The sequence below is a fragment of the Conger conger genome, chromosome 1 (assembly GCF_963514075.1).
Source record: "Conger conger chromosome 1, fConCon1.1, whole genome shotgun sequence".
Classification (NCBI taxonomy): Eukaryota; Metazoa; Chordata; class Actinopteri; order Anguilliformes; family Congridae; genus Conger; species Conger conger.
Genome location: NC_083760.1, coordinates 1,799,318 through 1,825,246, shown reverse-complemented (window position 1 = coordinate 1,825,246; position 25,929 = coordinate 1,799,318). Strand labels below are relative to the sequence as shown.

At 48.8% G+C, this 25,929-nt stretch overlaps 2 protein-coding genes across 2 annotated transcripts in view; both read left to right on the top strand.

Annotated features, from left to right (window-relative positions):
- The first annotated feature begins 11,381 nt into the window (after positions 1-11,381).
- Positions 11,382-17,128, top strand: LOC133138618 (CCN family member 2-like). The gene is made up of 5 exons (XM_061257529.1): positions 11,382-11,590; positions 14,030-14,288; positions 15,439-15,705; positions 16,042-16,250; positions 16,745-17,128. Exons 1-5 carry the CDS (start codon positions 11,537-11,539, stop codon positions 17,081-17,083), a joined length of 1,128 nt encoding a protein of 375 aa, XP_061113513.1. The 5' UTR covers positions 11,382-11,536; the 3' UTR covers positions 17,084-17,128.
- Positions 17,129-21,674: 4,546 nt separating this feature from the next.
- The window catches only part of epb41b (erythrocyte membrane protein band 4.1b), a 68,497-nt gene continuing 64,242 nt past the window's right edge, over positions 21,675-25,929 (top strand). Inside the window, exon 1 of the mRNA XM_061237266.1 lies at positions 21,675-21,776. The gene's annotated coding sequence lies outside the window, so the exon portion shown is untranslated. The remainder of the gene's footprint in view (positions 21,777-25,929) is intronic.

The window sequence follows — 25,929 nt, the reverse complement described above, 5'->3', positions numbered from 1 at the left end:
CTGTAACTGAAATGGCACGATCACCCTTTTTCTTCAGCCTAGACTCTGGAATGGCTAATAATGATGTATCTGAGGGTAAGTAATGAATACGATTTTGACTCAAGCGACTGGTAACATGTGTAATATAGTTAGAATTAGGATAATGTATGATATCTTATTTGTTCATGGTAAAAAGCCTAGCAGCTCAATTGTGAACCACTTGAAGCCAGGCCTAAACTGCTTAAACAACCTCTGGGAGTGGAGACATTGGCTGGAGGGGGCCAAAGAGCCTTTCATTGTGCTGACGGATCGCCTTAACCTGGAGTATATACGGACGGTCAAACGTCTGAACCTACGACACGCTACGTGGTCCCTTTACTTCTCTCGCTTCGAATTCACTCTCGTATCGCCCAGGTTCGAAGGTAACTTCAATAAACAAACTGACGTGAGTTACGTTAGCTATCGCTAGCAGAGACAAGCACAGGTTGGCTACTGAAGCCGGGTACCACGATAGCCGTAGGCGCTGTTTAGTTTAATTTAAACTTTGCGGGAGACACACTGCTGGACCATCCAGCCTCGCGTAGTTACAGATCTCACAAGCATTCTGTCTCGCAATTTCATACTGGTCCTAATATCGGTGCCACATTAGCTCCCTCCGTCGACAGCAGGTAGCTAACGTTACTGGTTGGAAGCTAGCAAGCTAGTTAGCGAACCTTAAACCCGGCCAAAATGCCAAGCGAAACCGTGACTATTAAATTATATGTACAACATGTAATTACAACAATTAAATAAAACTAAAAGTCACTACTGTGGTTATTTGCTATTTATTTTAAAGAATATGACGTTCGGTTTTAGCCACGTTTTAAAAGTAGCCTAATTAAAAAATCTGCCATTATGGTAGCTAACAAGCTTGCCAGCTTTAGCCACTGTTTCAGTGAACGTTAACAGTTCAATAGCTAACACTGACGTTAGGATTTTGCCGGGGTTTGCCGCAAGTGCAGATTTCAGGAGTACAGTTCCATTGTTACTTCAGTGTTAATTTCTGATCCTTAATTTTGAATATAAGTTTTCCGTCATCTCTAGTACCTGTACTTCGCAGGAGTACAACAATGTCACATTACTTCATTGTGCAGCCCAACTCTTTCAAACCCATGGACATGTACAGTATAAGTATATATGCTCCATTTACTCCTTGTTAATCCGGGTTGTAAACACGTTATTTAGCCTGCAGAGGACGCCAGTAATACTAAATACTAAAATTAACCAATGACAGACTACACCCGATTGCTCTTTACAAGGAACATTTTCTATGGGCAGAAACTTAAGTATTTTTAAATTATAATTAAAGCACCAGGGGACAGAGGCCAATATTTTATGCATTTGCTGAAACGCAGCGAAACCAAGCAGACACTGGGGCTCTGCGGGACTGGAGTTTTGAAGCGCTGGTCTATTACGTGTGAAACCTGAATTAAGTCTTAGTTCCTGTGGAGATCCCTGATCCCTTAAACCGGCCGAGAATGTGATAGTGATGCACGCCATCTTCACACCCTTCCTGTGTGTTTTTCTGTCGCTCTCCGGCCATTTTAAACTGTAATTCCTGTAACTGCCACCAGGTGTCACTATAGTCACACAGAATAGTCATTCCAGCCCACATTTTATACGATTACGTAAGTACAGATAAATAATAAATAACAAACCAGTTAACGGAACCCAAGCTACTCCGATCTGTGGACCCATAACCTGTTTGACTGCTCATAATAGGTTGGGTGAAAAATCTGTTTTGAGCCTAGATTTAAAGATAAGGGGAGAGAGTGCTCCCCGAATCTCACCGGGTAAGTCATTCCACAGGAGAGGGGTCAATGGGAATATGAGGGTGAAGAAAGACCTTGGAGGTACAATAGGTCATTTATGACTTCTAACGGTCAAGAGACGAATTGCAGCTACAAATACGCTCAAACCACAACACTGTTTATCCCTCCCCCTTCCCCGTGAATGCGCTGAGGTTGAAACTCCTTTGGCTGTGGCAGTGAGAACCAATTTTCAACCAATGAGCTTGAATTATTGTACAGCTATAGATGTGTTGGTACAGAGTGCCGGCCAGTCAACTGCATATTTTGAAACCCAAATTTAAGGACTATAACACAGGTAGATGGCGAGTCAACATGTCAGTGAGCCTTTTTCAATGATAGGAAGGGATTTACAATGGTCTTGTAACAATGTTTTAACACACAAATCTTACCTATTGTACCTTTAAGATAGGGAAGGGCAAGCCCATTCCTTAAATGTGAGGAGGAGTACTTTGAAAACAATGTGAAATGTAATGGGTAGCCAATGGAGAGAAGCTAGTAATATGCTCAAAGCATTTTTGTTAGGGGGCAGTTGGGGGGAAGTAGGGGGGCATTGGTGGTGGGTTAATGGGGGGGGGGGGGGGGGGGCAGATGTGTTTATGTTGGTGCTTGGGGGGGAGAATGCAGAATGCTATGGAGAGACAGTGTCTGGATTATGTATGTGTGTGTGTCTCTGTGTGTGCATGCATGCAAGTGTGTGCGCGTGTTGTGTGTGTGTGTGTGTATGCCTGCCTCAGTGTTGTGTGTGTGTGAGTGAGTGTGTGTATGTGTGTGTGTGTGTGTGTGTATGCCTGCCTCAGTGTTGTGTGTGTGTGTGTGTGTGTGTGTGTGTGTGTGTGTGTGTATGCCTGCCTCAGTGTTGTGTGTGTGTGAGTGAGTGTGTGTATGTGTGTGTGTGTGTGCGTGTGAGAGTCCCCAGCAGTACTGTGTAATAGTATTCCTCCTGGCTCACATTAGAAAATAAAGGAAATAATCTTTATACAGGAACACATTACAGCAGGAGACAAGCATGTGTGCAGCCTCACCCAACTCACTGGGCTGGGTTACAGCAGAGAGAGAGGGAGCGAGAGAGAGAGAGTGATGGAGAGGGAGAGAGAGTGATGGAGAGGGAGAGAGAGATGGCAAAATTCATACATGCCAGCTTTCATTATTTTGGCTTTTTTCTTTTCTTTTTTTACTTTGTGTCATCTGAGGGCTGTATGAAAAGGTTTGAAAAATTGAGTTTCTGATTGAATGACAATACCCGCTCTATGTATGTATCATCAACCCATCCACAGCGATTGTCTATTTTGGATACTATAACACACACACACACACACACACACACACACACACACTCACGCACAGGCATGCATGAACACACAGACACACAGACACTCTGCAGATGCACACGCACACACACACAAACACACATGCACATGCAAACTACATTGTAGTCTAATATAGTTGCAGTTGTATTTGTATTTATATTGTATTTGCATTTGTATTTCTGTGTACTGTCTTGGTCCTAATTCCTTGGCCTATTTGCCATGTGTACTGGTAATGATGTTCATGGCTATACAGTGGTTTCTGTGTGATTTGTAGCTTATCCTGCTCTGTATGTTCAAATGTCCTTTATATGCATGGTTTTGTACGTTGCTTGGGATAACAGCATCTGCTAAATAGAATGTATTGTAATGCATGGTTGAGTCGTTGCTTGCACTGCTCTGAGAAACCTTTAGCTGGTCTCGTCTTGTTCCAGAGAGCCTCTACAACCTTTAGCGTGTATATTGTGTTTAGGAAACAGACAACAATGATAATTCCTAGCACCTTCCCACAAAATGTTTCCTTAAAACTGCTCTGGGTTTTGTACACTGGATGCTTGCTCTGAAAAGCATACTGACTTTACCATGATTCATGCCGTATGCGGATTTCCAAAACAATCAAAGGTGGGGACTGCCCAAAGCTTGTTTTGCTTCCCCGCATGTTACAAAATAAGGAGCCATCATTGCTAAAACATTGGCATTGTTAGACAGTTCATAGAGATAGAACTTGAGTTTTAATGGTATATCCTGCGACTGCATTGATAGAAAATTTCACTGTAAAAAAAATGGAATGAATGTAGTAAATAAACCCACTCCAAATCCAGTGCAGGCCAGTGTGACTTTCTGTAAGGTTAAAGGTCATGTTTAAGTCTGGGAAAGAGAGGGAGAGAGTGTGTAGCGGAAAGGCTCCTGATTTGGGTGGTGTTCCAATTTGTAATTTCATATTTATTCGTGTATTTGTACTTATGCTTCAAACTATTATCACCCATATATACAGTACAAGTACACATACGTAGACATTTGTATACATACACCCATATGCATATACATAAACAAAAGTATACGGGCCGGAATTCATTTGTCTACTGTTTTATAAGGGTTTCCAGATGGGCCCAGTATTGACTCTGGCGAAGCTGCAAAGCGGCTTGGGTGTGAGAGAGTTTTTAGGAGGGAAAGGTGATCTACAGCACGGATCTTTCTCACCTGTGGGATGTTGTTTTAAACCAGAGTCTGGCCCCACCCCTCCCTGTCTGAGCCCCCGTTCCCTGCAATGAGGTCATCACTTACTGCCCCAACTACCCCCCTACATTACATTACATTAATGGCATTTGGCAGGCGCTCTTATCCAGAGCGACGTACAATAAAATGCACACCCATAACCAGGGACATGTGCACTGAAAGACCGTAGAGGGAAGTACAGTTTCAAGTGCTGACAATACGATAAGATACAATAAGGCCTTGGGCCTTGTAGATTAATCTGACAAACGATGACATCTATAAAACTGTTTTACAAAACACAATGCTAAAGAATAATATGCACTCATGTAGGGACAACAATAAACAGCTTACATAGCAGCAATAAAACCATCCTAGCAAACAAAATTGTAGTAATAACCTCATTATCTCACACAATTGTGAGAACTAAAAATAGCTAAACAGCTAACAGTTGATTAGAGATTGTTGGGAGGGGAGGAGAGAGGTGCAGCTAGAAGAGGTGCGTCTTCAGTCTGTGCTTGAAGAAGTCTCTGCTGTTCTGACCTCCACGGGGAGGTTGTTCCACCACCGTGGAGTCAGAACAGACAGCAGTCGTGAGCGGGCGATGGAAGTGCGGAGAGGGGGAAGCGCCAGGCAGCCTGTGGTGGCCGAACGGAGAGGTCTGGCAGGGGTGTAGGGGCTGATGTTTTTTTTTCTTTTCTTTTTTTTTTGTTGATGCTTTTAATTTGATGCGAGCCATGATAGGCAGCCAGGGGAGGGAAGTGAGCAGGGGGTGATGTTGGAGGCATCTGGGAAGGTTGAAGACCAGACGAGCTGCTGCATTCTAGATGAGTTACAGTAGTCCCGGTGGGACAGTACCATCACTTGGACCAGGAGCTGGTTCGAGTAGGGGGTGCAAAGGGGGCGGGGGGGCTCTCCAGATATTGTATAGGAAGAATCTGCAGGACAGGTTCACTGCCGCAAATGTTCTTGGAGAGGCACACTAGGGAAATTGATCAGGGAAATCATGAGAAATCATGAAGGGGAGAGGTTAGAGCAGAAATGAAGATAATTTTGTCTTACCTGGGTTGAGCTGTAGGTGGTGGTTGTCCATCCAAATCTGGATGTCACTCAGACAAGCAGAGATGCAGGCTGAAACCTGTGTCAGATGGTGAGAATGAGAAAAACAGTTGGGTGTCATCAGCATAGCAATGATAAGACAAACCATGAGCAGTAATAATGGGATTTAGTGTAAAGGGAGAAAAGAAGCGGGCCAAGGACTGAGCCCTGGGGAACTCCTGTGGCAAGGGGCCGAGGTGTCAATACTGTACCAGCCCAGGCAACCTGGAAGGAGCGACCTGAGAGGTAGGACTCGATCCAGTCCAGGGCTGTGCTGCAGATCCCCGGTGCTGATAGGAGGACAGAAGGATGGAGTGATTCACAGTGTCAATGGCAACAGAGAGGTCTAAAAGGATCAGGACAGAGGAGAGGCCGCTCGTGCGTCCTGAAGGGATTCACTGACGGAGAGGACTGCGGTCTCCATCGAGTGGCCAGGCTGGAGGGGACGATAGGAGACAGCCAGAAGTCAGGGAGGAGCTCCCATAATCTCCCCCGCTCCACACCCTTACACCCATGTGGGGGTGGGGTCTGGGGCGGGGCCCTTTGCTTAAGGAGCCGTGAGTCACGCTGGGAATCTGGCAGTTCCATTTCCTGTCTGCGTCCTTTCCAACATTCTGCTCCACCAGCGGGCCGGACCGTTGTTTTTAACGTACCCCCTCCCCACCCCCGCTCCAGGTACATGCCGTTCCCCTGGACTCCAGACTCAGAGCAGCTGGTTTTTATTCATAATGAAAGAAAAACACAATCCCTCTGCATCAAGGTGATTAGTGCTGTGTGTCAGTATTCATTAGAACTGTGTGTCAGTAGTTATTCATTCTGTGTCAGTGGTTGTTAGTCCTGTCTGTCTGTAGTTAGTACTGTGTGTCAGTAGTTTTTATGTCAGTTGCTTTATGTCAGTTATCAGTGCTATGTATCAGTAATCACACATGTCCAAGCACCCGCAAACACACGCACACAGAGACACACACAGAAATACACGTGCGCACACACACGCACACACACACACACATACACACACACGCAAGCACACACACACAGCCACACAGCCACACATGCACACAGACACGTACACACACGCTTACACACATTCCTGTGGCTGAAATGGCACTTCCTGCTTTGCAGTAGGGCTGGTGAATGAAGGGAACATTCCACAGCTCTGCTTCTATTTTAATCCCTGAACAGAGAACACTGAGTCTCAGAGCCACAGACACAGAGTCACAGCCACAGCCTCTGAGTCTCAGAGCCACAGACACAGAGTCACAGCCACAGCCTCTGAGTCTCAGAGCCACAGACACAGAGTCACAGCCACAGCCTCTGAGTCTCAGAGCCACAGACACAGAGTCACAGCCACAGCCTCTGAGTCTCAGAGCCACAGACACAGAGTCACAGCCACAGCCTCCGAGTCTCAGAGCCACAGACACAGAGTCACAGCCTCTGAGTCTCAGAGCCACAGACACAGAGTCACAGCCACAGCCTCTGAGTCTCAGAGTCATAGAGTCACAGAGTCACAGAGCTGAAGAGTCTCAGAGCCAGGGCTGGAGCTGCTTGAGATCCTGTCTGTCCTAGATTTCCTGCTGAGGGGGCATGCGTAAAGGGCACACACACACACACACTCACATACATACACACTCACACACACACTCATATATACACTCACATACACACAAACACACACTCTTATATACACTCACACTCACGCGCACACACACATACACACACACTCATATATACACTCACACACACTCATATATACACTCACACACACACACTCATATACACACACACTCACATAAACACACACTCACACACACACACACACACACACACACACTGAGAGAGACATCACAAAAGGGCATCTGGGTTCAGGGTGATGGTGGGACACACTCAGAAATACAGTGACAGTGGAGGTACATTATCTTTCTTGAAGGATCAAATTTTTTATAAATGTACCAAGAAAGGACAGCAATGTTCTCATTAGGTACAATTGCTTACCGAGCAGAAAAAGTACAGATTAATTATATATCGCTGGCTATGGGTATAATTTTATGTACCGAGAGGGTGCCGCACCAGCAACAACAATATGCCCCCTTTTAGGCACCTTTATTTCTGAGGGTGCGGTAGGTGGAGGGAATATGGAGCCGTTGGGGTGTGGGGTGCATCCCTTACCGCCCCACCCAACCCTCCCCATCATTCCCATTCTCCACAGAACGCCAGGAATAGCATTTTTAGTGTCTTTCCCCTGGTTTAGGTCGTCTTTGGAGCTGGAATGTTTATGCGTGCTCGACCTAGCAGCAGAAAACTCTGAAACTGGTCAAATAAACAGGGTGTGTGTGTGTGTGTGTGTGTGTGTGTGTGAGTGTGTGTGTGTGTGTGTGTTGGACAGACACTGTATTCAGACTTCATTCAGATTTCATTTTTTTTCGTTAATTTGGACATTAGTAACATTGTTCTGGGTTGTAAATTCTGGAGAGAGAATTTGTGTTTCTGTGTATGTGGACAGTGTGTGTGAGTGTGTGTGTGCGTGTGAGTGTGTGTGTGTATATGAGTGAGTGTGTGTGTGAGTGTGTGTGTGTGTGAGTGAGTGTGTGGACAGTGTGTGTGTGTGAGTGTGTATATGAGTGTGTGTGTGTGTGTATGTGGATGGCAGTATACTATAATGGTTAAGGAACTGGCCTCGTAACATAAAGGTTGCAGGTTTCATTCCCGGTTGGGACACTGTACACCCCGCTGTCTAAGAGTCACGAGGACAATGACCAGGCCACTCCTTCCTGACCTAGTTCTCTGAGGTCAGCTATGGGCCAGCGGTCAGGGTTTATGACTCTACAGTTTAAACTTTTAAAGCCGCAGCTATAAGCACCTTATAAACTGTGCACTGGGCACCTCCTCTCCGGTCTGGGGGGTCCACCTGTGACCTGTGTGGGGGGCTGCTGAGGCAGCCCTGCAGGTGCTACAGGTGAGCGGCACAGGGTCTGCTGGGGTCCCCAGCCCTGGTCCTGGAGAGACACAGGGTCTGCTGGGGTCCCCAGCCCTGGTCCTGGAGAGCCACAGGGTCTGGTGGGGTCCCAAGACCTGGTTCTGGAGAGCCACAGGGTCTGGTGGACCAGGGTTGAGGACCCCAGCAGACTCTGCAGTGCTCTGGGACAAGGGTTTGTGTCTCAGCTGAGGATAGTTATAGGAGCCTTTAGCAGAGCCTTCTGCTGCAGTCATGGTCTAATTCAGGTACATTTGGGTTTTGGAAGGTGGCCGGAAACAGTTCGGTGACACGAGTGCGAATGACCTCACAACCTTTTCCTCCCTGCTGTTGGAAGAGCCAGTATTTCTGTCTTGATGTGTCACTGTGTTTCTGTCCAACACTGCAGACCAAACACAGCTTTACTTCCTTGGGGCCAGAGCAGAAAAAAGAACAAGATTTTATGCTGTTCCTCTCAAGGCTGACTAATATATGGGTCAGTGTAGTCCGTGTAAAAGTGTATTCTGGGTCAGTGTAAGAGTGTGGGTCAGTGGCTGACTGTAATTTGTGGGTCACTTTGTGCATTATGATGAATTCAGAGGTTGGTTGGTGTGTGTGTGTGTGTGTGTGTATGTGTGTGTATGTGTGTGTGTCTGTGAGTGTGTGTGTGTGTATGTGTGTGTGTGTGTGAGTGTGTGCGTGTCTGTGAGTGTGTGTGTGTGTGTGTGTGTGTGTGTGTGTGTGTGTGTGTGTGTGTATGTGTGTGTGTGTGTGTGTGTGTGTGTGTGTGTGTGAGTGTGTGTGTGTGTGTGAGAGTGTGTGTGTGAGTGTGTGTGTGTGTGTGTGTTTACACCTCACCAGTAGCTCATGTCCAGCCCTGGCTAACCAATCACAATCCTGCACAAATCTGCTCAACACATGTTTTACGCACACACGTGCATGTACACACACCATACAAAAAGGACACACACACATGCATACACATACGCTGGATATAAGATGTTATGCCATTATATTGGTGTAATTCATAGATATGTATACTGTAAATAGTAAATTGATGCATTTGGGTAAATGAGTTTCTGTTACAGTGTCCAAAAACTCTCTGAATTCTGGGAGAAAAATATTGTTGAGTCCCTGCTCTAGAGCAGAGCATTGACGTTGTTAGTGAACAGTGTCGGGAAGGTGTGAACGTACTGGACTTAAAGGTACGATAGGTAAGATTTTTGTGTTAAAACATTGTTCCAAGACCATTGTGAATCCTTTCTTATCGTTGAAGAAAGCTCACTGACACGATGACTCACCCTCTGCCTGTGTTTATTGTCCTTAAATTCGGGTTTCAAAATATACAGCTGACACTCTGTACCAAAACATTATATAGCTGGACAATAATTCAAGCATATTGGTTGAAAATTGGTTCTAATTGCCACAGCCAATGGCGTTTCAACGTCAGCACATTTACAGAGAAGGGGAAGGGATAAAACAGTGTTGTGGTTTAAGGATGTTTGTTGCTGCTATCCTTGACCGTTAGAAGTCCGAAATGACCTATTGTACCGTCAACCGTTACCATCTAAAACAATCTAAGACAACCGAACCCCAGCCTCCGGTTCACACAGGCCGCCCCAGGCCCTCAGACGGGCGGGCCGCGCCCTTCTGCTTACAGAAGGATCAGCGGGTCTGTGACCACCCGTCTCAGGAAGCCCCCGCCTGCCAGCGTGCTGAGGTCGACGCGTTGCCGTGGGAACCAGGGCCAAACCTGCTGATCTCTGGGCTTCTGATGCTGCTGTCGCCAGTGCTGACCGTGGGCCGGATTACATTACAGTACATTACCGTTATTCACCTGACGCTTTGATCCAAAGCGACTTACAGTGGATTAGACTAAGCAGTGGACAATCCCCCCCTGGAGCAATGCGGGGTTAAGGGCCTTGCTCAAGTGCCCCAACAGCTGCACTGATCTTATTGTGGCTACACCGGGGCTTGAACCACCAACCTTCTGTTTGTTGTGAAACTGCGGAAGAGACTGAACTGAACCGCATGTTCAGTGATGTCACTTTCCTCATTGCCCAGGTGGGAGAGTCCGTTAGCCGTTAGCCGTTAGCCCCTCTGCGCTGCTGCAGCTGGAATCTGTAACCCCAATCTGCATATCGGACCCCAATCTGCATATCAGACACACTTCTGTAGGGCTTTTAGGGAGCCGCTGGAGAGGTACTGTGTGTGGGGCCTGGGTGGCCTGGCTGGTATGGTGTGTGTGTGTGGGGGGGGACCCCACTTTTGGAGCGTGTGTGTGTGTGTGTGCATGTGTGTGTGCGTGCGTGCGTGCGTGCGTGCGTGCGTGCGTGCGTGTGTGCGTCCGTGTGTGTGAATGTGTGTGTGTGTGGGGGGGGGGGCACTTTTGGAGCGTGTGTGTGTGTGCGTGCGTGCATGCGTGTGTGCATGTGTGTGTGTGTGTGTGTGTGAAGTGCGTGTGTGTGTGTGAGTGTGTGTGTGTGTGGGGGGGACCCCACTTTGGGAGCATGTGTGGGATGTTTGTTTTTCACTGTGGAGGAGCATGACTTTGAAGCCTGAGACTAACAGCCACAGTTTCATTAAACATGGCTTCACATGCGCAAACATCACATTCCTTTCCTTAGTGGTCCAAAATACTGTTAGTATGTCTTTTGGGGGTTTTAAAAAATATAGCTATTTTGGGGGGAAAAAACTATTATTTCCAGACATATAGATACAGTATCAATGAGTTATTTAGCTGAAGATGTAGGTGGGCGGGGGAAGGGAAGAGACATAATCAAACTTCGGCCGGGTCCTGCGCTAGGCGCTTCCAGTAATAAAAAAATAGGTAAGAACCCAGCTGTCGGTCGCGGGGTCTGCTTCTAAAGAGAGAACAGAAAACATGGCAGAGACTTTAAGGGCAGTCTTCAGTAACCGCGCACCTCACAGGAATTACAAAAGCCATCTGGAATCTGAATATTTTCACCCCTTCGGGTTGCCTAGCGTGTCGCTTGTTTCCTGGGCAACACCCCTTTACGGTGTATTTAAACAGGCGCGCCTCTCTCCTCAAAGCGAGCGCGGGGATCGAGAGAGAACGCCTGAAGGACAAACGCGAATCCGCTCTCCGAGAATAACATCGACTGCCATCGACTTTAGCCAACATGCGTGCGATGATTTTTACGAACGCCCACCTCCTTCTACTGATTGTTTGCATGGTAAGCTGACAATAGAATAACCTTTTAATTACGCTGTTTTGCAAAAGCTGTGTTCTGTTCAGTTGCATATTCTCTGTGGTTAATCATAGCTGTTACTGCTATTGTTATTAAAACACGCATGGAATCCGTAGCTTAAATAATTACTGGCCATTCTTATGCTTAACAGACTCTTAGAAAAAGCCTAATTAACACCTCTAGAACAACAGCTATACTGAGCATAATAACACAAAACTACAAAATTAAGACTATCTCAGTTATTGACAAATGACCACCTATAAATATATATATATATATATATATACTATGCATGTGTGTGCGTGTGCGTGTGCGAGTGCGAGTCAGTCAGTCATTGCCACAAATGTTTTGCCCACGTGGGTAAGAACTGCACATCAACAACTCCGCGTGCTCATAACAGAGAGCGTCACAGGCGCGCCGGACTACGCATGCGCTGTGGAGCCGCGGCTCATTGGTCGGATAGTTAGTGTACGGTTAGCGCGAATAGAGCTGAGCGCCGGAGCTGTGGTGGAGAAACGGACAAAGCTGGACCCCTGTAGACGCACCTCTCCCCACCCCTCCATACCTCCCTGTAATCTCTAAACCACTGTTAGCTGCTATTTTTGGTTCTCACAATTCTTTGTCTCATTATTCCTCGGGTTGTGTCCGCAAGGACGTTTTTTGCTACTTGCGCTTGGCCATGTCAACTGCGTATTGTTTTTCCTACACACGTGTGTACCTACTTCATTATTTTTTTAGCGTCGTGGTTCCTGAAACAGTTTTATAGATATAATCCATTGTCCGATTACTCTACAAGATAGTTCTTATCTATGTTGTATTCCTAGCACTTGAAGCCGTACTTCCCACTCGGAACGTCTTTCAGGCTGGAATTTGTTGTACGTCGCTCTGGATAATAGCGTCTGGCAAATGCCTGTAATCTAATGTACAGGAAACGATGACGTTAAATATGCTGACGCAGCCTTAAAGCCAAGGAAAGGAGTTATCGTGTATATTGTGTTCTTACGGCTACAATCTTTACCCTTGTGAATATTCTAGCTAAGACCAGCTGGGACTTTAAAGTGGACATTGCTGGTCTGTGGCTCGTCAAAGCTAGTCGCTGGACAAAGCTACTGAAAGCTGGTTAAGCTCGCAGAGTACTCCGGTGCTCAAACGGGTGGACTCGTTCACTGTAAAGGCTGGTTTGTTGGTGAATAGTTGGTCAGTCAGCTAAAACTTGTCAAAAACACATATTAAACCAACCTGACCGGTTTTGGGCTGGTTTAAGATGGAATTCAGTTTGTGTCCCAGGCGAAGTAGTAACTCTCGTGTTGGAGTATTTGGACCAGCCCCGTCTGTATTCGCGCTCTCTGCTCCACATGTGAATCAGGTTTTGCCTCTGATCGTATTATTTGGCGGTGAAACTAAACCTTAATTCTCCTTAAATTAAACTTGACGCTTGGTATACATATTTAACTGTCATGTAACTGTTCAGTGTATTTTCCCCCAAATTACACGGTAATAATATCTAATAGCCATGTGGTTAGCACGAAGTCGGACGTTGTTTTGCAGTTGGCATCAGGATTCAATGTCTCCATCTAGTGGATATGAACGGTATCACAATCAGACTGGGATTTTGATTGATGCTCAGCGACTGGAGCGTGTGTTTGTGGTACTCTGCATGTAAACGTGTGTATCTGTGCTACCCCGAGAGTGTGTGTGTATGGTACCCTGGGTGTTAACGGTGTGTGTGTGTGTGAGAGTAAATGGTGTGTGTACAGGTATATGTTTACATGTTTGTGTGTGTGTGTGTGTCTGTGGTACCCTGGGTCTTAACAGTGTGTGTGTGTGTAAGTGGTGTGTGTGTGTAAACGGTGTGTGTACAGGTATATGTTTACATGTTTGTGTGTGTGTGTGTGTCTGTGGTACCCTGGGTCTTAACAGTGTGTGTGTGTAAGTGGTGTGTGTGTGTGTAAACGGTGTGTGTACAGGTATATGTTTACATGTTTGTGTGTGTGTGTGTGTCTGTGGTACCCTGGGTCTTAACAGTGTGTGTGTGTAAGTGGTGTGTGTGTGTAAACGGTGTGTGTAGAGGTATATGTTTACATGTTTGTGTGTGTGTGTGTCTGTGGTACCCTGGATGTTAACAGTGTGTGTGTAAGTGGTATGTGTGTGTGTGTGTGTGTGTGTGTCTGTGGTACCCTGGGTCTTAACAGTGTGTGTGTGTAAGTGGTATGTGTGTGTGTGTGTGTGTGTGTGTGTGTGTGTGTGTGTGTGTGTCTGTGGTACCCTGGGTGTTAACAGTGTGTGTGTGTAAGTGGTATGTGTGTGTGTGTGTGTGTGTGTGTGTGTGTGTGTGTCTGTGGTACCCTGGATGTTAACAGTGTGTGTGTAAGTGGTATGTGTGTGTGTGTGTGTGTGTGTAAACGGTGTGTGTTTTTGCCCCAGGCCCTGGCTCAGGACTGCTCCCAGCCCTGTTCCTGCCCCTCTGAAGCGGCCCCCTGTGCGGTGGGCAGCAGCCTGGTTCTGGACGGGTGTGGCTGCTGCAGGGTGTGTGCCAGGCAGGCGGGCGAGCCCTGCTCTCTCTGGGAGCCCTGCGACCACCACAAGCAGCTGTACTGCCACTACCCCCCCCAGAGCGACCGCCCCCCCCCCCAGAGCGACCGCCCCGCCCCCCAGAGTGACCGCCTCCCAGCCGTCTGCATGGGTGAGTCTGCACCACTAACACCACAGAAACTACAGCTCCCACAATGCACTGCAGCCAGCCGCCTGCAGCGCTAACAAACTCAGAAACTACAGCTCCCACAATGCACTGCAGCCAGCCGCCTGCAGCGCTAACACCACAGAAACTACAGCTCCCACAATGCACTGCAGCCAGCCGCCTGCAGCGCTAACGCCACAGAAACTACAGCTCCCACAATGCACTGCAGCCAGCCGCCTGCAGCGCTAACACCACAGAAACTACAGCTCCCACAATGCACTGCAGCCAGCCGCCTGCAGCGCTAACGCCACAGAAACTACAGCTCCCACAATGCACTGCAGCCAGCCGCCTGCAGCGCTAACAAACACAGAAACTACAGCTACCACAATGCACTGCAGCCAGCCGCCTGCAGCGCTAACACCACAGAAACTACAGCTCCCACAATGCACTGCAGCCAGCCGCCTGCAGCGCTAACAAACACAGAAACTACAGCTCCCACAATGCACTGCAGCCAGCCGCCTGCAGCACTAATGGTGCGTTCCATTTACCTCGGAAGTCGGAGCTGGGAATGACGTCACACCCGAGTTGACCGCATTCCAGTAAACAACTCGGATAACCAAGATGGACGCCTCCAGTGCTATTGTTGCTATCGTTGTATCCATTGTTAGCAATACCAGTTGAAAACACCACATTACACAGTATTCTATACATACAAACACCGTAGTAACATGTCCACAGATAGACGTTGGACAGTACTACGTATACCACTTATTTAATTACACAAAAACAAAACAGAAGTGCTAAATAATACATTACGAGAGATTTTATTAACCGTTGACGCACGGAGCAGCCATCTTGGATTTCTAACTCGGGCTTACTCGGTCCTTCCGACTTTCCCAGTCGGAAATCCCACCTCAGGGGGCGTTCCAGTTGAAATGTCCGACTGGGAACTCGGAAATTCCGACTTCCCAGTACAAATGGAACGCACCATAACACCACAGAAACTATGTGAGGATGTGATGGTTAGATGTGAGGATGTGGTGGTTAGAGGTGAGGATGTGGTGGTTAGATGTGAGGATGTGGTGGTTAGAGGTGAGGATGTGGTGGTTAGAGGTGAGGATGTGCAGGTTAGAGCTGAGCTGTGGTGCGCTTGCAGCACGGGAAGGCCAGTCATGTGACCTGGGCGGAGTGGCGTACCGCAGTGGCGAGGAGTTCCAGCCCAGCTGTGACCTCCGCTGCGTCTGTCTGAGCGGAGAGATCGGCTGCGTACCCACGTGCCCCGGCGCCCGGGGCCCGCCCCCCGCCCGCTGCCCCGCCCCCCGCCGTGTGACCGTCCCCGGCCAATGCTGCGAGGACTGGGCCTGTGACCCCGCCCCCCAGGACAGTCCGTTCCAGGGCGCCATGGCTGCTACGTCCAGAAAGAGTACGTGCCTCTTCCTCCTCTTCCTCTTCCTCTCGGGGGAGATGATGGCTGCACTGTGTTTCCTCATTGTGTGTGTGTGTGTGTGTGCTGATGGTGAAGGCTGTGAGATAAGACAGGTGAGGGTGGTGTGTGTAGAGATGTGTGTGTGTGTGAGGCAGGTGAGGGTTGTGTGTAGAGATGTGTGTGTGTGTGTGTGACAGGTGAGGGTTGTGTGTGTAGATGGTGTGTGTGTGTGAGGCAGGTGAGGGTTGTGTGTGTAGATGGTGTGTGTGTGTGTGTGTGTAACAGGTGAGGGTTACCTGGATGAGTGCTGGTCTCACCCTGCTCCTCTCTCAGTGTACAGGGAGGCGGGACTGGGGGCGGAGCTGGAGAGTGGGCGGGATAACTGCATCGCTCAGACCACGCCCTGGAGCGAGTGCTCCGCCTCTTGTGGGATGGGCGTCTCCGCCCGCGTTACCAACGACAACCAGCACTGCCAGCTGGAGAAACAGAACCGCCTCTGCCTGCTCCGCCCCTGCCACGCCCACCAGCAGAGCGCCATCAAGGTGACCACACCCACTGCCCAACCAACCACGCCCAGATCCACCTTCTACTGCAACCTTACACTCCTGCAGCCATGCCCCACTGCATCCATACCACACTGCAGCCATGCCCCACTGCATCCATACCACACTGCAGCCATACCACACTGTAACCACACCACACTGCATCCATACCACACTGCAACCATACCACACTGCATCCATACCGCACTGCAGCCATGCCCCACTGCATCCATACCACACTGTAACCATACCACACTGCAACCATACCACACTGCAACCACACCACACTGCAACCATACCACACTGCAACCACACCACACTGCATCCATACCACACTGCATCCGTACCACACTGCAGCCGTGCCCCACTGCAACCACACCACACTGCATCCATACCACACTGCAACCACACCACACTGTAACATACCACACTGCAGCCATACCACACTGCGTCCATACCCCACTGCATAATGTGTGTGTCTCTCTCTCCCTCAGAGGGGCAGGAGGTGCGTGCGCTCCCTCAGGTCCGTGGGTCCGGTGCGGTTCTCCCTGTCGGGGTGCCGCAGTGTCCGGGCGTTCCGGCTGCGGTTCTGTGGCGTGTGCCGGGATGGGCGGTGCTGCCGGGCCCAGAGCTCGCTGACCCGGCAGGTGGAGTTCCGCTGTCCCGAGGGCGGGCGCTTCCTCCGCAGCGTTATGTTCATCCGCACCTGCACCTGCCACAGCGACCTGTGTCCCCGTGACAACGACATCTTCCACTCTCCACACCTGCGGCCCCTGGGCGGAGACTACCTCATCAGCATGTCACCCCGCCCTGACCACGGCCTCCCGCACTGACCACGCCCCCGCGGCCTGACCACGCCCCCACAGCCTGACCACAAACCCCCCCCCCCCCCCCCCCCCACTGCCTGACCACGCCCCCCACTGCCTGACCACGCCCCCCCACTGCCTGTGTTCTGCACGCCCTTCTGCGGTTATGGTCACTTGAGCACTTAACACGCCGCACCCCAAAATACTGCACTGCCAACCCCATGCACCCCAATACTATCCCCAGACCCCTGCAGTCAGCCGCCGTCGCAGCGAGGGGGCGCTATAGCAGGCGACCGTGGGATGAAGCCTTCTTCTTCACTCCTTTCTTCCAGCAGCGTTTCACAGCTGTCCTGGAGCGCCCCCTAGAGGGGTGTATTACCTCCACAGGGACGTCCGCACCACCAGACTGTGCGCTTGCAGTGGTCATTTGTGCGTAGGGTATGTCCGGGGCCTGAATGTCATGCTCACCTGTTCACCTGTTACCTGTCCACCCTACACTCCGCCCCGCTCGTGTCATGTGACAGAGGCCCCTTCGGAAGCCTGAGTAAAATATAAAGAACAACACATTTAAAATGTGGCTTTAGAATTACCATGGGAGAAGGTACTGTATCATATTTATATTTAAAAATGGAAAAAATGTATTTGTGTAAATATTTGAAATAGCGCATGAAGTGTTTTGTACTGTATTTATTTTATTGTTCTCGATGGGACTGTGGTTACCTGTGCTCTGCCGGCACACAGGTGAGCTCATATCTGCTGCACTTTTTTCAGTTTGAAACAATAAAAGTGATATTTTTATACACCTGCTGGTCTAGTGTTCTTCTGGAGCGCTGAAATGCAAGAGGTCCTCGGTCATCTTAATTCCTACGTTCCTACAAAGAAGTAATAACATGATATTCAATGTGTATCGCCCACACACACAGACACACACTCATGCATGCACACACACACACACAGACACATGCGCACACACACACTCATGCACGCACACACATACGGACACATGCTGACACAGTAACGCCTTTATAAGTTTTACTCTTTTTGTGTATGTGTGCAGGTATGCATGCATGCATGCAGTGACTGTGTGGGTGTGGGTGTGTGTGGTGTGTGTATCTGCATGCAGTGTCAGTGTATGTGTCCATAAAGCATATTTAATATCGAACCAGTTCGTGTTCTTTTTGTGAATAAATGTACTTCAGGCTCCCTCTGGTGGTGTGTGGTGGTAATGCATTCACGGGCTGGGTGTGTATGCAGCTGCAGTTTAATGCAGGGTAGTGCGTTTGTGACAAGGCTGTTTCCATAGCGCCCTGGGGGTGGGGCCTGTTTCCATAGCACCCTGGGGCGGAGCCTGTTTCTATAGCGCCCTGTTTCCATAGTGCAGAGCCGTTACTCTTATCAGCATCTGGGCTCCCCTGACTCCGCCCAGCTCTGGGAAGCTTATCTCTGATTGGGTGTATCTCCCTTGCCCAGCTGAGCTAACCACAGCCTAACCCTCTGATAAAGAGATGGTAGCAATTTACAGGGATTCCCTCTTATGTGTGAGAGAGAGTTTGTGAGCAAGTTGTATGAATGTGCGTGTGTGTCTGTGTGTATGTGTGTGTCTGTATGTGTGTGTGACTGTGTGCGTGTGTGTGTGCTTGTGTGTATATGTGTGTTAGTGTGTTTGTGTGTGTGTGTGTGTGTGCGTGAGCGACTGTGTGTGTTAGTGAGTGTGTGTGCGTGCGTGTGTGTGCATGAGCGTGTGTGTGTGCATGTGTGTGCATGAGCGACTGTGTGTATGTGTGTGTGTGTGTGTTAGTGTGTGCATGAGCGTGTGTGAGTGTGTGTCTGTGCGTGTCTGTGAGCAAATGTTGTGCATGTTTGGTGCTATTTGTGGTGTGATGTTGTGTCTGAAGTGTCTGATTGGAGACGGTCTGAGGGCACAGCTCTACCCTGCTCCAGCTTTTCTGACCTCAGTATTTCTGGAGTGAAAATCCTGTGAAACGCTGTCCAGAGCTTTGGGGTGAAAAGTAAAAGTTTTATAGTGATGTAGCCAGGCCATATCTGGGGTTAATCCAGTCTGTGTCAAAACATCTCTCAACCTACAGTTCCACCCCCTATTCCTCTAGCCTGAGATTCCACCCCTCTATTCCTCTAGCCTGAGATTCTACCCCTCTATTCCTCTAGCCTGAGATTCCACCCCTCTATTCCTCTAGCCTGAGATTCCACCCCTCTATTCCTCTACCCTGAGATTCCACCCCTCTATTCCTCTAGCCTGAGATTCTACCCCTCTATTCCTCTAGCCTGAGATTCCACCCCTCTATTCCTCTAGCCTGAGATTCCACCCCTCTATTCCTCTACCCTGAGATTCCACCCCTCTATTCCTCTAGCCTGAGATTCCACCCCTCTATTCCTCTAGCCTGAGATTCCATCCCTCTATTCCTCTAGCCTGAGATTCCACCCCTCTATTCCTCTAGCCTGAGATTCCACCCCTCTATTCCTCTAGCCTGAGATTCCACCCCTCTATTCCTCTAGCCTGAGATTCCACCCCTCTATTCCTCTACCCTGAGATTCCACCCCTCTATTCCTCTAGCCTGAGATTCCACCCCTCTATTCCTCTAGCCAGAGATTCCACCCCTCTATTCCTCTAGCCTGAGATTCCACCCCTCTATTCCTCTAGCCTGAGATTCCACCCCTCTATTCCTCTAGCCTGAGATTCCACCCCTCTATTCCTCTACCCTGAGATTCCACCCCTCTATTCCTCTAGCCTGAGATTCCATCCCTCTATTCCTCTAGCCCGAGATTCCACCCCTCTATTCCTCTAGCCTGAGATTCCACCCCTCTATTCCTCTAGCCTGAGATTCCACCCCTCTATTCCTCTAGCCTGAGATTCCACCCCTCTATTCCTCTACCCTGAGATTCCACCCCTCTATTCCTCTAGCCTGAGATTCCACCCCTCTATTCCTCTAGCCTGAGATTCCACCCCTCTATTCCTCTGGCCTGAGATTCCACCCCTCTATTCCTCTAGCCTGAGATTCCACCCCTCTATTCCTCTACCCTGAGATTCCACCCCTCTATTCCTCTAGCCTGAGATTCCACCCCTCTATTCCTCTAGCCAGAGATTCCACCCCTCTATTCCTCTAGCCTGAGATTCCACCCCTCTATTCCTCTAGCCTGAGATTCCACCCCTCTATTCCTCTAGCCTGAGATTCCACCCCTCTATTCCTCTACCCTGAGATTCCACCCCTCTATTCCTCTAGCCTGAGATTCCATCCCTCTATTCCTCTAGCCCGAGATTCCACCCCTCTATTCCTCTAGCCTGAGATTCCACCCCTCTATTCCTCTAGCCTGAGATTCCACCCCTCTATTCCTCTAGCCTGAGATTCCACCCCTCTATTCCTCTACCCTGAGATTCCACCCCTCTATTCCTCTAGCCTGAGATTCCACCCCTCTATTCCTCTAGCCTGAGATTCCACCCCTCTATTCCTCTGGCCTGAGATTCCACCCCTCTATTCCTCTAGCCTGAGATTCCACCCCTCTATTCCTCTGGCCTGAGTCATTACAGCCAAGAATGAATGACTGCCTGTGAGTGCTTTTCTCATTCACAATGATTTTTCTGTAAATATGACTCATAGCATAAATACATCCCGCTCCCTACTATTGATAACCGGCTGGATTTATGCCCTGTGACAGTACCTTGTGGAGCAATTTTAGAAATGATTTCAGACAAGAATGGACAGGTTTACTAACATCGTCTTCTCTTGGGAGGCATTTGAACGTCTCACAGCAAATGACAGGTATAACCTGCTCATCAAAACCTGGCATGTTATTGTTCACTGATCATATTCATCCATCCATCCATCCATTATCTGAACCCGCTTATCCTGAACAGGGTCACAGGGGGCTGGAGCCTATCCCAGCATACATTGGGCGAAAGGCAGGAATACACCCTGGACAGGTCGCCAGTCCATCGCAGGGCACACGCACCATTCACTCACACACTCATACCTATGGGCAATTTAGACTCTCCAATCAGCCTAACCTGCATGTCTTTGGACTGTGGGAGGAAACCGGAGTACCCGGAGGAAACCCACGCAGACACGGGGAGAACATGATTCAATGTTATATTCAATTCAATGTTATTTGTATAGTGCTTTTCAGGGAGGACTGTCCCAAAGATGCTTTTACAGAGTAACAGAACGGACGAAAATAGTCCCCCAGAGAGTGCATGAGAAAAATTCCCTCGTGGGGTGAAAACCCCTCAAACAGTTATATAACTGTGAGACAACCATGCCGTGTCTTTATTTGGCCAAATGAAATTGAACACTTGTTTAACAAAGCAGTCTCACTCCCGCAGTGCATTCTGATGCGCGTGACGCACACACCTGACGGCAAGAGCACCTGACTGAGGTCAGCTGACATCCAGCCAACCAGCAGCAGCAGAATGAGCTTCGGTTTTTACACAACCGCCCCCCCCTCCCGCCGCCGGCCCGCCTGACGCGCGCCCCTGACGCACGCCCTTGTCGCGCGCCTCCGCCAATCCCGTACCTGAGCTCGAGCCCTGTGCGCATCAAGGGGGCGGGCTCCGGCGGCACGCGCACCCCACCCCCGTCCTGCGCCGCTAGAGACTTGAGGCAGTGCAAAGCGTGTGCCACATCCGCATCCCGAGCACCGGGAACTGGGGTCACTGGAGTAAATTTAAAGCGCAGAAATCGGGGGAAACCGGTGTCTACACTCACAGGTAAGCGCATCATCTCCGTATTGACGCCGTTTACGGGTTGTCACGGCTGTTGTCACGCAGTTTGAGAGCTGTCTTTTAATTTGAGGAATATGGTGTAGAAATGTAGGCTACAATCATTGAAATACAGATCAATAAACCTTTCTATCTGATCGCTTTATGTGGATCATCTTTTGAGGTCTGAAATACCTCTCCGTTTTAACGGCTCGTTCGGGGCGGGAGTCGCCGATAGCTCGGCTGGATGGTGAGTCTCAGGCGGTTGGACCAACTTGTGGCACTGACATTAGCGGCTGAAGTTAAATATGAGGCAGTTTGATGAACACGGTCCCCGCTGGCTTTCGTGCTCGTTGGCTCTCCTGTGTAACTGCGCTGCTGTAATGTTGCGCAGACTCTTGCCAGAGCTCCGAGTCTCTTTCATATCAGGACCGTCACCCTCGGAGATAAGCGGCGCAGGGACCGTGTCTGTTTTGGAGGGACGTCCGTCACCCGCGTCGTCATGACACTTATTTTTGCATGTCATGCAGAGTTTTTCGCGAACTTGGTTAGTGTAATATAACGATATATTCTGTTTGGTTAAGGGGTTACTATTAGATCATTGGAGTCGTTATCACGGGCATGAGTGATACTAAAAGCCCAGGAAGACGCCGCTTTCTGTCCGTTTATAAATTCGTGATACATGGACACAGATGCAGACCGCACCATCCCTGGCAGGCTATCGGTGCCGGCGTGTGTGTGTATGTGCGTTCTGGACTCGTGTATGTACGTGCCTGTGCGTGTCGTGGACCGGCTCCTCTCCGCGGAAAGCACTGTACAGCGTAGAATCGCGGAGATGCGGAGCGATGGGAGCCTCCTCAGCGTCAGCTTTTGCGGAGCGATACTCACTTTAACTATTTACAATGTAGTCAGTAAGCCTTTTGCTCCTTTTGCCAAAGCGGCGTACGCTTAGCTTCAGCATTGCGTTTCACGTAGTTTTTGAACGCCATAAGAGCTAGACATATTAAAGCAAAACTGGTCTGACCTGCTCTAGACGAGGTTTCAACGCTCGGTGCCACTCACTATGCATGGAACCGCCAGTGCTTCATTACGTATCTAATATCAAATATCGATCTTATCATGGCTACACCAGGGCTTGAGCCACCAAACTTCCGTCATGTACCTTAGCCACTAGGCTCCAGGCTGCCCCGTAACTGTCCCGCAACAATCGCGTGAGTCTGGTTCTGTATTATATGGTTTCTGTAGCTGGAAGTGCTGTTTCTCACTGTCTACAGAATATAAATAATATTGGGTATGTACCTGGACAGGAGTTCATCTGAGGCAGACTGCTGGGTGATAGATGTTACAGACTGCTGGGTGATAGATGTTACAGACTGCTGGGTGACAGATGTTACAGACTGCTGGGTGATAGATGTTACAGACTGATGAGGAAACGAAGTGGGGAACAAACCTGCTGGCTTTGCAGACACACACTGCAGCTTTCTGTGGATAACATAAACATAACGTAAACATAACGTAAACATAACAGGCCGTTCAGCCCCAGCAATGCTGGCCTGTTCCTACCACTGATGTGTACCTGCTGCTTAGTTCACCTAAAAGCTAAATGGTATCTAGCACTGGTCTGAGAAGGTGTAGGTGCTGGTCAGTGCAGGTGGGTGTAGGTGCTGTCTGCTCAGGTGTAGGCGCTGGTCTGAGCATATACATATACTATATCTACAGTGATATCATACACTATATCTACAGTGATATCATATACTATATCTACAGTCATATACATATACTATATCTACAGTGATATCATATACTATATCTACAGTGATATCATATACTATATCTACAGTGATATCATATACTATATCTACAGTGATATCATATACTATATCTACAGTGATATCATATACTATATCTACTGTGATATCATATACTATATCTACAGTCATATCATATACTATATCTACAGTCATATCATATACTATATCTACAGTCATATACATATACTATATCTACAGTCATATCATATACTATATCTACAGTCATATCATATACTATATCTACAGTCATATCATATACTATATCTACAATCATATACATATACTATATCTACAGTCATATCATATACTATATCTAGTCATATACATATACTATATCTACAGTCATTTTTACATTTACATTTTAGTCATTTGGCAGACGCTTTTAATCCAAAGCGACTTACAAGTGCAGTCATATCATATACTATATCTACAGTCATATCATATACTATATCTACAGTCATATACATATACTATATCTACAGTCACTGAAGGATGTCCCAGCCAGAATGATGTCAGAGACTAGCGCGCGCACACACACACACACACACACACACACCATACACACACACACACAGACACAGACACACTGAGCCCTGCCACATAAATGCTACTCAGAGTTAACAATGTCACACTCTCGGCATAGCAACATCACACTCTCAGCTTAACAATATCACATTCCTAGTTAGCAATATCACACATTATTTTTAGGCCCCAGAGAAACTGCTCATGGTATATCATTACCTGCAGTCAGCACAGGAGGCTGTGTGTGTGTGTGTGTGTGTGTATGTCCATGAGTCCACAAGCCTGATATTCAGCTGTCCGCTGAAGCTGAGACACAGTATAAACCAGCACCGGTAGTCTAAACCGGGGCAGTCTGTAGCATAGTGGTTAAGGTAAATGACTGGGACGCCCAAGGTTGATGGTTCTAATCCCGGTGTAGCCACAATAAGATCCGCACAGCCGTTGGGACCTTGAGCAAAGCCCTTAACCTTGCATTGCTCCAGGGGAGGATTGTCTCCTGCTTAGTCTAATCAACTGTACATCGCTCTGGATAAGAGTGTCTGCCAAATGCCAATAATATAATGTAATGTAATGTAAACCAGCACAGTCTAAACTAGGACAGTCTAAAACAGCACAGTCTAAACCAGCACAGTATAAACCAGCACAGACACAGTTCTGTCCTGATCCTGCCTCCATTTTGCTGACCTCTCTTTCTTTTCTCCCCCCCCTCAACTCCGACCCTGTCCGCGGGCACGACCTTCCATGGATACGTCGCCCTACACCGGACACGCCCTCTCTGCGGACTTTGGTGAGTTCCTCTCTTCTCCTCCGTTCCTCTCTCCATCTGTCGGTGAGGTCACGTGCGTGTATCAGATCATTTTGGGATCGATCTCCCCTCTCCCTGATTGGTCCGGCCTTCACAGCTGTGTGTGACTGGCTCCGCCCTGGACCGCGCCGCCCGGTTCAGCCGGGGTTCTGCTGTAGAGGGGGCTCTGCTCTGGAGCCGGGGTTCTGCTGTAGAGGGGGCTCCGCCCTGGAGCCGGGGTTCTGCTGTAGAGGGGGCTCTGCTCTGGAGAGTGCGCTGGCTTCATTTATAGTTCTGCATTTCTGCACCACCAGCGAATACGAGAGTGGGGGGGGGGGTATTTTTAGATCTCAAAGGCAGATGATGAAAAATGTATAATCTGATGTGACAGGACTGCAGCACGAGGTCTGGTGGAGGATCATATCTCTGTCGTCCTGCGTGCAGATGTGTTCCAGATATGAGACCTCAGTGTCTGTTACACGTGTGTGTCTGTTACACGCCATGTGTCTGTTACACGCGTGTGTCTGTTACACGCCATGTGTCTGTTACACGCGTGTGTCTGTTACACGCTGAATGTCTGTTACACGCGTGTGTCTGTTACACGCCATGTGTCTGTTACACGCGTGTGTCTGTTACACGCTGAGTGTCTGTTAAATGCTGAGTGTCTGTTACACGCGTGTGTCTGTTACATGCTGAGTGTCTGTTACACCCCGTCTGTCTGTTACAAGCCGAGTGTGTTACTGTGTTGCTGAATGAGACAGACGGACAGACATGCGTTTTGCTCTGTTGCTCACTGTCACACAGCTCTGTTGGAGGCAGCAGCACCTCTCTAACAGCGCCTGTTTGCCTGTGTGCTTTATAAAGAGGATCTTATCTGCAAGCCAGAAACCTTCCAGGGTCTACAGCACTGCACCTCCCTGTCAAAACCAAACTGGACTTGGGGGGTGGGGGGTTATCTCCCCGGCGCAGACGTCCCCCCCAGGGCGTGGCCCCTGCAGGAATAACGTAGTCAGCCTGGCTGGGCTCTGCATGCTGCAGCTTTCAG